The sequence below is a fragment of the Gossypium hirsutum genome, chromosome A07 (genome assembly GCF_007990345.1).
Source record: "Gossypium hirsutum isolate 1008001.06 chromosome A07, Gossypium_hirsutum_v2.1, whole genome shotgun sequence".
Lineage (NCBI taxonomy): Eukaryota > Viridiplantae > Streptophyta > Magnoliopsida > Malvales > Malvaceae > Gossypium > Gossypium hirsutum.
The window spans coordinates 93,726,045-93,741,403 of NC_053430.1; the positions used below are offsets into that span (position 1 = coordinate 93,726,045).

Below are 15,359 nucleotides of genomic sequence, written 5' to 3' on the forward strand. Positions count from 1 at the left end.
GATAATTTTTTTTAAAGTTTTGAGTAATGTATTTAAGTGTTATTGGGTTAATGATCTGATATAAATATATATAATTATTTTTTACATACTTTTTTTCTAACACAAAATATTCGGGTCGAATGAGACTGGAATTGAGTCAAAAAATTCTTCCCAAAACTCGACTTATATAAAAAATAAATCTTTAATTTTACTCAAATTTATTTTTTGACCCTCGTATTTTTCAAGTGGACATATTTATACGGCGTTGGAATATGAAATAGTACAATTTTTCTAGAACCAAAGTTTGACCAAATAATAAAAAAGGGGTAAGAATGTAAAGTGGAACGTAAAAAAAAAAGGTTTAAAGGTTGTTTTCAAGCCAAATGGAAAAAAAATTAAAGAAAATAAATAAATATGGTAATTGAAAGGATGGATGGAAGGGAAAATTCCAAAATAAACCCCTCCATGTTTCTAACATTTCATGTATAGTGCTCCTTTTTTTAATTATTTAATTAGTCCTCATTTTTAAATTCTCTTCAAATCATTAGAAATTCAAATATAATATTAAATTTATTTTTATTAGGAGTTTTAAAAATTATTTTCAAATATAATTCACTATAATATTAAAAATATTAATATTTAAAAATAATTTAGCTACTATGAAATTCCTATGTCTAAATACTTCATCTATAATCTATAACTCATATATATAAGCATGCGTTTGAAAAAAAATTTGAACAGATAAAAATACCCTTTATTTGCTACTATATTATTAAACTGATATTTAAAAATTCTGATTTTTTTAATTTTATAAGTAATTTTTTTTATTTTTATATTTATTAATGTAATATAATAAATTTATAACTTAAATAGAATTTTAAGTATATAAATATCGATTGATTTTATGTTTTATTTATCACTTAATTAGTGTTGGAATTATATAACAATTAAAATTTAAGTTCAGATCTATAAATAACTTCCATTAGTAGCATCTAAAAAATCATCGATAAAAAGTATGACATTTGTTAGCACTAATAAGTTAAAAGTATCTCAAAAGGAAATATTCGAACGACAATGGCACCAAAGAGCACTAGAGAGATGTAAGACATGATATAATATTATGGTTTTTTTTTTGTAAGTTGTTAAAAGTATTTTAATAGGGCCCAAGTCATTTTTTTTAAAGGGGCCGAAATTAAATTATATTTTTTACGACAGTAAAAATGTCATTTTTAAATAATTAAATAAAAAATTTATCTTTTTTAGGGGCCAAAGTGCAATTTTACCTTTATTAATTTAAAATTTTAAAAATTTTAAAGGACCAAACTGAAAATTTTCCATTTAAGGAGGGGCCAGGGTCCCTATCAGCCCCCCTAAATTCGCCCTTGTATCTCAAAAAGATTTATTTATCACTCGATTAGTATTAGAGTTATATAATAATTAAAATTTAAGTTTAAATCTATAAATAACATCCGTTAATAGCATCTAAAAAATCATAATGAAATTTGTTAGTATTAATAAGTCAAAAGTATCTCAAAAAAATATTCGAACGACAATGGCATCAGAAAGTACCAAATAGATATGTAAGACATAATATAGTATTATGCTAGTTTTTTTTTATACATTTTTTTTAATAATTGAGGTGAGAAATGGGGTTGCTTGAAATTGAACCTAAGCTCTCGTGCCTACAACATAATACTCTTTTCATTGACCAATAATTATTTTTTAATCATTGTTATTAAATGTGTTTATTATTTTAATGTAAATATCTTTCCTATTTAATTAATTTAATGTAAATATCTTTCGAACTTATCATGAATCATTATTATAACTCATTCATGTTATTTTACCTTATTTATTTTATTTTAATATTATATTTACTGTCTAATATAATCCTAAATGTTTATATTATTTTCATCTTCTTTTATTTATATTATTTTAAATATTACTTACATTAAATATATTATATATTAAATGACTTTAAGTAAACCTTATTAAATTTTTTTTTATTAATATAACATAAATTAACATTGTTTTATACCTTTCTTATTAGTATAAGTTTTTTGAATTATATTTATATGTTAATTGATTTTTCAAAATATTTATTAGTTTATTTTTTTAATTTATCAATTTTATGATGCAATTTTTTTAAAAAATCATATTAAAATAAATAATAATATATTTTAATTGATAGGTACAGTTAAACTCATTCTTCGTATAAGATATGAAATTAATTTAATATATTGTAAACTCCTCACAATTCAATTTTTATTTTTTTAATAACGAATAATTTGACCATGATAGTTTTTAGATAATATATAAATATATAAATATAATATATTAGATTAGATTATAAAAAAAGTATTATTTATAAAATTATATATATGAAATCTAAAGTTACTAATTATGTAATTAACTAATAAAAATGGTTATCTAGAACTAAAGTAATATAATTTTTGTAAACTCTATGTGATAGCCTGATGGTCAAAGATGTTACTGCCCCAAGTGTAGTTTGGGTTCGAGTTGTGCTAGTTGGATTAGTTGTTTGGGTTTTGTCATGTTATTGTGATTCATAAAAAAAAGTAATAAAATTAATTCAAAATAAAATTTATTTATTTTATTATTATATAATTTTATTTAATAAAATTAATTTGTTTTATTTTATTTATAAATACAATAAATTTAAAAAATGTTTAAAAATGAAAAATCTAATAACATAATAAACAATAAAAATTATATCGATCCGTTGATAATTTTTTCTTCAAATTCTTACTTATTTATATTATAGATTTAAAGATAAAAGAAACATGCAAAGAATATATAAAAACAACTTCATAGTTGAAATTGAACAATTTGTTTAATAAAGTAGAATCATTTCTGGTAGAAAAAAACAATATTAAGCGATTACAATAAAAATAAATCAAACCTGTGTAAATGCATCGTTATTAGAAAGCAAAGCTTCTTGTACTAGAGATGAGGGTTCTTTAAACAACATCAAAATCGATGGACCTCTATTCACGCACTTAACTATTCAATTAATAACCGCATTCTGAATTCTTGGTACATGGTAAATTCTAATCTTCCAATCTTGTTTGAACAAACTACTGATTAATCGTATTTCAATCAAACTACCATTAACAATGCCATCCTTTAATAAGACTCCACTAAAGAGCAATGTAGAAGTTTATATATGCACATATACATATATGTATATGTGTTGGGCCAACACAATTACCATTCAACATGGTCAAGTGATATCAATAGATTAAAAAGATGGAAATGGAGACTTTCATTGAGTGAGGTTGTTGAATTGGATGGCCCAACTTCTAATCATTTCTCACATTGAATTTTGTCTATATTTATGCTTTTATATATTCACCTCATAATTTTATAAAATAGAATAAAGAAAATAAAACTATTTAATTTCCTTTTAAATAAAAAATTAATAATTTTGGATAAATTATTAAAATAGTCACTTTTGTTTGTCACATGTTACATTTTAGTTACTTATGTCTGAAATGTTAAATTTTAGTCACCTACGTTATCGTTTTGTAACATTTTAGTCACTGAGCATTAATTGTCATTAATGGTATAATGGTAAGTTGACCTGGCAGGTTAAATTATCATTTCAAACAAAAATTTTAGGTTAAATTATACAGTTGATCCCTATAGTCTTTTTTTTTTATTTTGAGTAATTTAATTTAATTTTTTTACATTAAAAGAGATGGAGAAGAGAGAAAAATAGAGAGAAAAGCATAAGAGAATAGAAAATAAAGAAAAAAAAGGTTAAAGGAACAGAAAAGAAAAAATCAAATTACTTAAAACGAAAAAAATATGGGAATCAATTGTATAATTTAACCTAAATTTTTTGTTTGAAATGATGATTTAACATGCCACGCCAGCTTATCGTTACACCGTTAATGGAATTAACGACTCAGTGACTAAAATGTTATAACACGTTAACTTAAGTAACTAAAATATAACATTTCAAATATAAGTAACTAAAATATAATCTGAGAGAGATTGACTATTTTAATAGTTTATTGACAAAAACATAAACTAATAAAAAAAATCAACCTCAAATTAGAAATTAGAAATTAGAAATTAGAAATTAGAAATTTTAAATAAAAAATAAGATTTAACTTTATTATTATAAAAATTGAACCTCAAATTGTCATAACCATAAACTAATATATTTTAAAAATTTAATAAAAATTAACCAAAGAAAGGAAAACGGCCACCTAAAATATTGATATAACATATAAACAAAGGAATTGGAAATAAAATAGCATAGTGTTCCAAACAAAAGGCCAAGCAAAAAACTTTGTAAAATACTAAAATTGTTGAAAGTGTGGTTGGTGAGTGATACAACCATCTCACCCTCACTCCTTCACCAACCCCCACAGATCCCATCAAAATTTCTTTCCATTGATGGCTCACATTTGACCTTACCAACCAAACCTACTCTTCTTTGGTTTCCCTTTATTTTTATTTGTTTGGTATTTTTAGGTTCAACCCCAGCACACAGAGTTTGTGGTTGGTTAGTGGCAACCACAAGACAACAATATTAAGTTTTGGGTTCAGTTTGATCAGCTATTCTGTGCTGCCCTTCTTCTTCTTCTTCAAACAAGCAGAAAAACAAGAGGAAAAAAATGGGTGGAGAAAGAAAGGTCTACACTTTGGCTGAGGTTTCTCAACACAACCATGCTAAAGACTGTTGGCTTGTCATTGAGGGCAAGGTGCAATTTCTTCTATTTTGTAGAAATATCATGGATAAGTATAACCCCAATCTTGGATTGTGTTTTTTTTCTTCTTCTTTGGGGTTGCCTAAAAATGGTTTCTTTTGTTTGTATTTTGTTTTTATTTTGAGAGTTCTTGGATCTGGCTAAGGGTGGGGTTTTTTTTTTAATAGGTGATTTTGTTGTTTGTTTGAAATTTATTTGGTTCTGATTATAAGAATATTCTGAATCCTAGTGGATGGATCTCTAGAAGCTTATAACACTTGAGACTCCATCTTTGTTCTTTCCTATATATAGGAAACTGCATATTGGTGGATTATTAGTCAGATTCAGAACTATCATCTTTAGTATAACTGGCAATCTTTTGCTTAGATCTTACAGTGTCATTGAATCCTTTTTGATTGCCAGAGCTGCATGCAAGAATAGGTCCTCTGCTATTCAAGTCCTTGAATGTGGTTAATTATTAGCTTAAACCCGAAATTGCTTAATTTTCACTTTTAATCATTTAATTTTACTCTGAATTGCACTATTTTTCTTTTTGATGAATTCTGCATGATGGATTTTGCACAATGCAGTCTATTGGTAGTTGGTAAAAGGTTTCATTGAGAGAGATCGGCCATTGTGTGCGTTTCCCCCAATTTGCAGAGTGCTTGCTGGTCCTTTCGGTTTGCTTAGTTATTAGCTTAGTCTAGAATGGTGGTTTTGGTCATTAATATGCCGCATCGCAGCCATTAGATTTAGTTTTGCCCTTAAATGCAATACTTTTAATGAAATCTTTATGACGGTCCTTGGACGATGTATTTCTCGTGGTGGACGGTAATAACTTTCATTAAGAGGTATCGGCTTTTGCGTATAATCCCACAATTTGCAGAGTACTTGTTCATCATTGGCACGCAAGAGTGTTTCATTGTTGATTTACTTCTTATACCAGTTCTTTTGGGAGTTATAAATGCCTACTGTGATATATGTTGCTGGCTTCTTTTCATTGATGATTAAATTGGGGAAATAACATATTCACGGCATTAGTAGATGTGTTTTGGATGAGAATGACTCGAGTATTTGTATGTATCTCTCCATTTAGTACTAACATTACCTATATAACTCTCCTAAATCTAATAAACGTAACTAGAAAGGTCATGAAAATGTGGTTAGGATTTCTTTTCCTTGATTTCAAGGGGCTGTTAGCAACAAACTTTTACGGGGTTGAACGTGAAGTCTGTTTGAACATGTGGTAACATGAAGCACGGTTCAGCATCAGATATCAATCTCACTGTTAGTTTCATTGCTAAATTCTATGCTAGAGCTAACTGTTGACGTTTATTTGCTTTGAGCATCTCGCTTTACATTGCATTTTGATTTCCTAAAAATTTCAAGCAGGTATTTGATGTGACTAAATTCTTGGAGGACCACCCTGGTGGTGATGATGTCTTGCTGTCTTCCACAGGTATGAAAAATATTGACAAATATTCTACTTATATTTTGTATAACCCAATGCTGTTTGGAGATGACCTTGGTTTGATGTATATGGTTGGCAGGGAAGGATGCAACTGATGATTTTGAAGATGTTGGTCATAGTAGCAGTGCTCGAGCAATGATGGATGAGTTTTATGTGGGTGACATCGATACATCGACCATTCCCTCTAAGAGGAAGTACACTCCTCCAAAGCAGCCTCACTATGAACAAGACAAGACCTCAGAATTTGTCATAAAGCTTCTCCAATTCCTTGTTCCTCTGCTAATCTTGGGATTGGCCTTCGGTATCCGCTCCTATACCAAAACACCAGCTTCATCTTAAGCATTGAGACTCCCAAGAGATAATTTGAGCAATCTTCACAATAAGATTATGCTAGTTTAAATTTCTTTGGAATTTTCACATACTGCAGGTTGGTAAATGGTTGGATATTTTTATTCAAACATTTGCTCCAATGCAGTTGAAAAAACTCAGATTCGCCTCCGATTGTGATAATTTGATAATTGTCTTTCCCAGTTTTCACCATGTGTTTGTTCAATGCTCCCTTTCATTTGATAAAAAAACTTGTTCATTTACTCATGCATGTGGTTCTTCTATGGATGTTCTTGTTATGATTTCTTCCTTAAAAGCCTAGGAACCCTAGCTTTTAAAATCTGCTAGTTCCACCATGTATTACAAAACTATAATTTCTGCCATTGATATGAGCTTTAGAATGCAGAAAGGAACTTAAGGGCTCATTGTAGAAAAAAAACAACGAAGTTGCTGAAAACTACTAGCATTGACAATGACTTTGGAAATATAACTAATAAAAGTATTGGCAATCTTTTTCTTCTTTTTAACCATTACACATATGGAGTGAAGAGGGTGACACAATATTCCAATCCTGATTAATGATGTCAGTGAATGGATGAATGCAATTTTAGGTACCTACTCAATGCTTGCACATGTTCTCTCAATCACCTTCGAATCTGCTCTGTAGGATTGCCTGGAGGGAGAACTTGATCCTCTCAAAGAACTATGTCTGAAGAAGCGTAGTTTAGCAATTTTCTTCGAGAAGGAACTCATAAATTTATGAGAATGAGACTTTGCCATATCTCTCTTCATACAAACATGTTCTTTCTCTAGATCATTTAGTCTCATCCGAAGACGAGCGAGCTCAAGTTTTAGCTCTCGGTTTTCTCGTCTCAAAGACGCATAGTTGTCTCTAGGAGACATGGCAGCACTGAGTCCACCACTGCTGGTCTGCCATGATTGGTGATGCACCAGCTTGTGGTTGCCATCGGTGTGAGAACAACAGAAAGCATTTCGTAGCCTTAACTGCTCGAAATAAAGGACTTGGACTACCGATTGGAGGGGGAGCCGTTCATTTAGTGCAGCATGTGCACCAGCCTCTTGTGAGAGCTTTTGGAAATCAATCAATTTGCATAGTTTCTTCTTGTCTGCATCCAGTATACCCTTATGAGTCTGAACATGCATTCATTACACAGTTAGACGGTTATAGATGCATGGATAACGAATAAAAAATATCAGCATACATACTTTCAGGTATATATCTATGGCTCGATATAAGCCATCATGGATGGTACGAGAATGTGCAGGTAAAGCCTCTGCAATTGCCATAAACTTTGAAAGCTTGAGGTTTACATCAAGAGCAATTTCTGCAAGATAGTCATCCACTAATTTCGAAACTTTGAGTAGTGCACTTTGGGATGGTGAATGAGGACTATCAGATGCAAAAATGGATACATCATCCATATCATATTCATCATCATCTTGCTGAGAAAAATTTACTACGATTCTATAAACCGTATCCACATCGAATAAGGTCTCACATCCATGTCGAAAAGACGGGATCAAAAGGTCATCAAGAGTTGCAATATCTAACTGGGATCCAATCCTACGCTCTAGATCAAGCCTACCAGCAATAGTGCAATCAAGCATCACTGCATTTCTAAGAAGTTCAAAAAGGAAACTTATAGGAACAGCAAGTCTCTCAACAGGTAAAAGGCTAATGATTGTCTCAACCACCAATTTTTGGTGTCCAGTTGATACCAAATCAACTTTCTTTGTCAGCACCTTTTGTGCATAATTCACAAGGGATGCTCCGATACTCTCAGGACGAACACCACGACATTTCATGGCAGTGATGACCCTTTGATACAAATCGATCCGAATAACTGAAAGATCTTCTATCCACCAATCCCCTTCACATTTGGCTTGCCTGATTGTATGAAGTCTACCTGAACTGCTGTACTCTAACCGGGAGAAGCTCAACGCAATTTGCTCGGCACAAGCCTTTGAGGCTACTGCATCTATGCAACGGCTAACTATATTCAACTCATTTGCATGAGGAAGTAGATTTTCACATTGTTGTAAAACTTCAACACACATCTCAAGGTTCTTATAAACAATGCTTTCAAGATATTGTTCAGCATGTAAGTGAAGATTATCCTTTGAAAACTCTTCTGTCATTTCGAGGTTATCCGAAACACAACAGAGCTGAGCCACATTTAAGGATGTAATCTCAAAGTTAATGCCATAACAGAATTTTGCTGCCAACTCAAATGACTCGGCACCACCAGGTAGATTCATAAGCTCCACCCTTGAGATATCTGAGTCCCTATGTTCCGCAACTAGCTTCCGGATTCGCCCACTTCGAGAGACAAGAGGAAACTGCATATAACAATTATGATTATAAGCATTAGAACATCCTAATATTAATCTGCACACGGAAAAAAACAAGCTATTTTACTTTAATGACAACTATAATCTAAGGTTATCATATAGAAGGACATATCAGGCAAAGGGATAAACATCTTATTTACAACTATTGCTTTCATTCTTATATTGGTTTCACAAATATTTACAACTAAGCCATGAAATGCTTACCAAGCAAGTCCTTTTTCAGCTATTTGCATACAAATTTCATTAAACAACCAAGAAAAATATTAAAGATCAAAAGAAGGCTAAGTACATTTGAAGACATTTATATTGTTCCTAATGCTTTAGTTACAACTATGGGAACAATTAAAGTGCTTAGCCGATTATAAAATCCATTAAACTGAACCAAAATTATATGAAAAAAATTCAGAAGAACCAAATTACCTTGTGCAGAGCAAATGTCCCTCCATTTACTTCTATTGTGATATCACTTGGAACATCCCTAAAAATCCTACAATAACAGAAGGATCACTTTGAATATTCAAGTGAAAAGATTAAAAGAACCTCCCCCCACCCCACAAAAAAAAAAAAAGAGACTCTGAAAGATACCTTAAAGAAAATAATGAACAAACATAGCTAGAAGATAAAATAATATAGTAATTCTCGACATAAAAAGGAGCAAAGCAAGATTTTGAGTTGCTGAGCATAGAACTTCAACCAAAAGGTGTGATATGGGAATTGGGATACAATTTTTGAGTAAATATCACACTTCTAAATGCAGAAAAACAATGGACAAAAACTACAAACTCAATAACTCAATGCATCAATCAGAAAACAATTAAAAGAGAAAAACGATGTTCATAAAATAGCAACAAAATTGGAACTTGAAGCAAATGATAACTTATAGCATATGCAGAATTTTTTTTCTTTGCATCACTAAGCAAGAATAACACTGGCAAAGCTGTAGGAACACATTAAAGAAACTATGCCTGGTATACACTGCTAGAATACAACTCTCCTACCATTCATTGCAACTTTGCCTGGAACTCTTTACCAAAGACAGCTGTTGCTGTTGCTTGTCCATTGACAGAGAGAGCCAGTAAACTCAGGAGAAAAAAAAAAAGAACAAAAGAGAAGAGAAGAGAAAAGTGTGGGGTTTCAGTGAGAGAGACAAAGACAAAGTCCTGCTTGAAGATGTATTTGGTTGCTTAACTTCTTTGCCCATTTTTGTCAAACTGCTGATCTGCAAAAGTTCAAACCATGGATTTGCTATTGTCCAAATCACCGGCCCTTCTTTGGTGGGTCATCCTTCAACACCTCCCTGTTCCTTTCTTCCTATGATTTTAACATTTTTGGACTGTTTAAATCCACTAGTATTAGTATTATTACCCTTCTCTTGATGTTTTTTCCTCTTTTTTTATGGCTTTGGTTTAATTATGTAAAACTAATGCAGACATATATAAAGGTTTTCCTATTAACACACATTATGTCTTATTTGGGCTTGAAAAGTCAATGTCTCTCACTGGAAAATAGGAACAAAGAGAAGAGAAAAAAAGAGGGAACAAAAGGAGCTGTAACCTGTGGACATTTTCTTACATGCTTTTGATCTTTGCTTTACTTTCCTGTTTCTCATCAAAAGCATCAAAAACAGCTAAACACCTCCCTCCCCATTTTTTCTTTTTCTTTCTTGCCTTTGCCAATTTCCCATCTTCTATTTTAGTTATAATTTATGTTTTTGAATATTAACTTTGCCATCTAGTAAGTTAATTTCAGTCTTAACAATGGGTTTGGAGATTGGCATGAAAAGGAATGGATTAAAAGACTAGAAGATTTTTTTTCAGGAAAGTGAGGTTTGAACTAGAGGTGTTGATGGGCTGGGTTACCCTGCCCGGCCCGAAGGTTCGCTCGAAATGTGGAAGAGTTTGAGTAAAAATATAGGCCCGAAAAATGAGTTTGGACAAAAAAATAAGTCCAATTTAAAAAATGAGCCGGGCCTCAGGTAATGTATTTTTAGCCCGGGCCCAGCCCGACCCTGCCCGAATTCACTAAAAGATAAAAAAATCTGCATTTTTTTTAAATTTTTGAATGTTATTTTCTTATTATTTTCTCCCTATTTTGCTACCATTTTACTATTATGTTACTACTATTTTATTGTTATTATTTAGATATTGTATAAAACTTATTTTATTGTTAATTTTATTATTATTTTAAAGGCATTTATTAAATTTTTTATTATTTTAGAGGTATTTGCTCGTTAAGTTGTATCTATCTTAGTATTATTTAAGTCTACATATTTTTTAAAATTTATTTTCAATGTGTTGGAAAATATTTATTTTATATTTTTAATGTATTATATATATTTAAAAATAATATAAAAAATTAATATGGCCAGGCCGGACCGGGCCTGGGTTTTAGTATTTTTATCTGGGTCAAGCTTGGGTAAAATTTTAATCCCATTTTTTAGGCTTGGCCCGAGCCCAATAAATAGGCATGATTTTTTAGTTAAACCCCACTCGAACCCGACCCAGCTTGGCCCGTGAACACCTCTAGTTTGAACTTATGTATTTAGGACAAGGTTTAGATTTGCAATAGTAAAGAGCAATTTGGAAATGTCCAGCCAATAATTAATCTAGCTTTTTATTACTGTACTATTTCACAATTGATTGATAGTTGATAGTTAATTATTGATTACAGTGATTAGTTTGATCAACTAATTCTATTAACTGATTTTATTAATTGTTTATTTAGAAGTATTTGTTAAAACTTAACTAATAACTGATATGTGTAAAATGACAAATAAAGAAATTACATATTTTATTATTAAATATTTATTTGTTTATAAACTTTAGTATTGAAATTATTGAAATAAAACATTATTATCAAAGAATTAAAACATCCATTATAAAAATTAATTACTAAATATTTAAAAAAAATTAAATAAATAAATTTCTTAAGTTTCTTATTCGCAAATATTAACCTTATGAAAATTGATAAATATTAATAGTGTATCAATATAATTGTAAACTATATTTTTAGTGATAATTATGTCACGTTCTTAGTATGTAAATTAGTGATAATTATGTTACGTTCTAAATAAATTTATCAAGTAGCATATTTCAATTAATATAAAATTATATAATAAATCATTTTACACAAGTAAATTGAAAACAAATTAAGAGTACATAAATATTCAAAGATGAATGGGCTCGATTGAAAACTTCTCGTGGCAATGTTGATTTTTGTAGATTCACGTTGGAGTTTTTTTTTTGTAAATTCACGGTGGAAATTTTTTTTTTGAGATTTATTTTGGATTTTAGAAATAAAAGTGAAAATGAGAGAATGAAAGCTATTAATATATTGGCACTCCTATTAGGTTTGAAAACATGTTATAAAAGAAGCAATTTTTGAGTAAACATCATCAAATATATTATTTCATATATTTCATTCCCAATGAGCTGTTGAAAAAAGTTGTCCATCCCAACGTTTTTTGTTTTGGAGATTTATGTCAATTATAAACCTCCATTCACCAAACATTACAATAGGAGAGTTTGACTATTTAATTCTTTATTTTGCGCCCAAATCAATTAAAAAAGTCCAAAACTCTGTTTACCAAACACCCACTATATTTTCTTTAAAATATAATTTTTTTAAAATTTTTAAATTAAAATTAAATTAAAAAACTCAATTTTAATTTCTTACCCAATTTATTTTTAAAAACATTTTTATTTTATATAGTTATAATTAAATTTAAAAATTTTGGAAAAGGACAAGAAAAGCTTCAATTCTTAAAATCTTTATTCAAAAGTGGATGTTTAGATGTATAAATTAAATGTATAGAATGAGATAAATAATTGACTTTTGGAGGGATGAAATCAAAACACAATCCTCACCACAAATTGATGTGACTTTTCATCCAAAATGTATCCATCAAAAAGCTAATTCCATGATTGTTGCTTTTGATATTTTTATTATATTAGACAGTGACCATACCAATTCAATAACATCTTTTTGTTATTTAACTACCTAAATGAATTCTTATTTATTTGTGTTTATTAAAAATATTAAATTTGTGTTTGTGTTTGTTTATTTAAATTTATGTATATTTATATTTATTTGTTTAAGTTAAATGAATATGTTTAGTGAATATGCATATGAATATATAATTGAATATATTCACAAATAATGTTCATAAATAACAAATAAACAATAAATATGTTTGGGAGGTGGTGATTCCTAATTTAATAAAAAAAATATGTTCTTTTCAGTGAGTCTAAATATATGGTTAACTAAGAACTTGTTATCTCAAGAGGAGTTGATAGTGAAGGAGGAAAATTGACCGACTTTGTTTGCAATATTGTGTTGGCTATTATGGAAATGCTGAAATAATTTTATTTTCAATAATAGCCATAATAATGTTGATGTTGTTACAAGTATAGGTTTAGCTTGAACTACGAGCTTTGTAAACTCAAAACCATGTTAGCTACATCGCATTCAAAAGGTGTTGGGTGACCATTGGAGGCCACCGGAGAAAGGGTAGGTTTAGTTGAATACAAACGGTGCATTGTTCGGAAGCAAGAATATTGCTGTGATTGGAGGAGTGTTTAGAGATCATGATGCCAATTGGACGTGTGGATTTACTATGCGGATTGGGAAAGATTCAATTTTCAAAACTGAGGTAAGAGCTATATTAGAATGCCTCAATTTAGCATGGGCATTTGGTTTTAGGTAATTGGAATTGGAGTGTGATAATGCTTTAGTTGTGGAAGCTATCTTAGCTAGTGGTGCGGGTATTAGTATGTTATTAGAGTTGCGTTTGATTAATCAACTTTTATGCCGGAATTGGATAGCTAAATTGGGAAATGGGAACTATGATGAGATGCATGTATTTGGAGAAGCCCCAATCTTATTACGGGAGCTTCTTAAGATTGATCTTAATCCTATGTAGGGATGTCAATTAGGAAGGGTGGGTGCGGGGGGGGGGGGTGATCCCCCCGTACCTATCCCCGTCTCGCGACTCATTGCGGGTACAAAACCTAAAACCATCCCCGCCCAACCATCTACATGGGTCCCCAAACCCACCTAATTCTTGCTATACCCACTCTGCGACCCACTTTATATAATATATTTATAAGTATCAATTAAATAAATATAAACCAATTTTTTTATGAAAAAAGAATGGAATACTTGTCCTCCGGACTCCTACCACATATGTGACATTATTTCAACTGTCACCATTTTAAAAAAATAAGTCATCGCTACCCTTTAGTTGGTAAATAAAATATAACTTCAACACGAGTTTAAAAAATTCAGAAAATAGAGTCCTTACATAATATCTAAATACAAATAATGTCTCAAATACATCATAAATGTCTTCAAATGTAATAGAAGTGCAAAAATTCCAAAAATCAATCAATACATATCACTCCCGTTGCTTCTGTATCACCTTTATCTTCTAATTCTTCTATCAATTGTAAGCATTGTATCTCTTTACTTCATTTGAACCTGCATATGTAAGCTTCTTTATAAGTAACTTGCACATCTATTTGACAAATAAATTCAATGTAAAAAAATGATATGTTACTATTTTATAAATAAATTCAAAAAAAAACCATAATCTACCTTTAAAATCAGCTCAAATCCAATTTTGAGCATACATAAAAGCTTCAACAGTTTCTGGTAAAAGTCAGCTACGATAAGGATCAAGTACTCGACTATTAGTGTTGAAAGCAGGTTCCAAAGGGACTATAGAAATAGAAATGCTTAAAACATCCCTAGCTATTTGTTGAAGAATGAGATATGTGCTTCCATTTGTCTTCCACCAGGTGAGGATATCAAAATCATCACAAAGTTGTAAGTTAGAAGCTTCCAAGTATTTTTCCAAATTTGATTTTTCATAACTTTTGACTTTTATCTTGCTCCATAAGGAAATTCTTGCATATATGCATCTCTAATGTTACCAATATCACTAGGTGCTCGAGAACTAGTAGCTTGAATCCTACTATTCTTAAACCCATATTCATCCATCAACTGGAGAAGAAAAATACTAATTCTACTAACCTTACTCTTAGTTTCATCATGATCAAATATTTTAAAAAAAAAGTGGATAATGGCCATTTTGCATCTTGGATCAAGTATTGTCGCCACACCTGTTAGACCATTAACACCAATTCAGTACTTGTATTTTCTAGCATTACTTGTGCCATTTTCCTTATATAATCATAAGGAGATGAAAGCCAATTAGATATAGCAAGACTAAGAGTACAAATTTTGGGAAAATAAATATTGGCAGTAAGAAATCTTGAAGCAGAGAAATAAAGGGTAATAGTACTAAACACTTCCAAATTTTCACATATTTTCTCTACTTTTTCCCAATCTTCACTGTTTGGTGGATTCTTATAAAGATTATCTCGGCTATTCAAAATAACAAACATTTCCTTATACTTCATAGCAACTGTAAGCAGTTCAAAAGTACAATTCCACCGAGTCTTGCAATCAAGTACCAATTTTTTTTT

The 15,359-nt window shown here is 30.3% G+C and overlaps 2 protein-coding genes across 3 annotated transcripts; one reads left to right on the forward strand and one right to left on the reverse strand.

Moving 5' to 3' along the window:
* The first annotated feature begins 4,257 nt into the window (after window positions 1–4,257).
* On the forward strand, window positions 4,258–6,765 carry LOC107955602 (cytochrome b5). 2 transcript variants are annotated; one of them, XM_041116714.1, is made up of 3 exons: window positions 4,258–4,715; window positions 6,093–6,159; window positions 6,251–6,765. In XM_041116714.1, the coding sequence occupies exons 1-3, from the start codon at window positions 4,629–4,631 to the stop codon at window positions 6,508–6,510; spliced, it is 414 nt and encodes a 137-aa protein (XP_040972648.1). In that variant the 5' UTR covers window positions 4,258–4,628; the 3' UTR covers window positions 6,511–6,765. The 2 variants fall into 2 exon arrangements, with proteins under 2 accessions (XP_040972648.1, XP_040972649.1); XM_041116715.1 differs by having other exon boundaries at window positions 4,294–5,987.
* A 97-nt stretch (window positions 6,766–6,862) lies between these two features.
* On the reverse strand, window positions 6,863–10,512 carry LOC107955601 (BTB/POZ domain-containing protein At5g48800). Its single transcript, XM_016891395.2, has 4 exons — window positions 9,870–10,512; window positions 9,292–9,358; window positions 7,726–8,859; window positions 6,863–7,650 (listed from the first exon to the last, which is right to left on the reverse strand). Exons 1-4 carry the CDS (start codon window positions 9,929–9,931, stop codon window positions 7,114–7,116), a joined length of 1,800 nt encoding a protein of 599 aa, XP_016746884.1. The 5' UTR covers window positions 9,932–10,512; the 3' UTR covers window positions 6,863–7,113.
* Window positions 10,513–15,359: the final 4,847 nt, after the last annotated feature.

Coding starts and splice junctions, on each gene's coding strand:
- LOC107955602 (XM_041116714.1), top strand. CDS start 4,629: ATGGGTGGAGAAAGAAAGGTCTACACTTTGGCTGAGGTTTCTCAACAC. Junction 4,716..6,092: donor GGCTTGTCATTGAGGGCAAG/GTGCAATTTCTT, acceptor AATTTCAAGCAG/GTATTTGATGTGACTAAATT. Junction 6,160..6,250: donor TGTCTTGCTGTCTTCCACAG/GTATGAAAAATA, acceptor TATGGTTGGCAG/GGAAGGATGCAACTGATGAT.
- LOC107955601 (XM_016891395.2), bottom strand. CDS start 9,931: ATGGACAAGCAACAGCAACAGCTGTCTTTGGTAAAGAGTTCCAGGCAA. Junction 9,359..9,869: donor AGGCAAAGTTGCAATGAATG/GTAGGAGAGTTG, acceptor CTGTTATTGTAG/GATTTTTAGGGATGTTCCAA. Junction 8,860..9,291: donor GGACATTTGCTCTGCACAAG/GTAATTTGGTTC, acceptor TGTTATATGCAG/TTTCCTCTTGTCTCTCGAAG.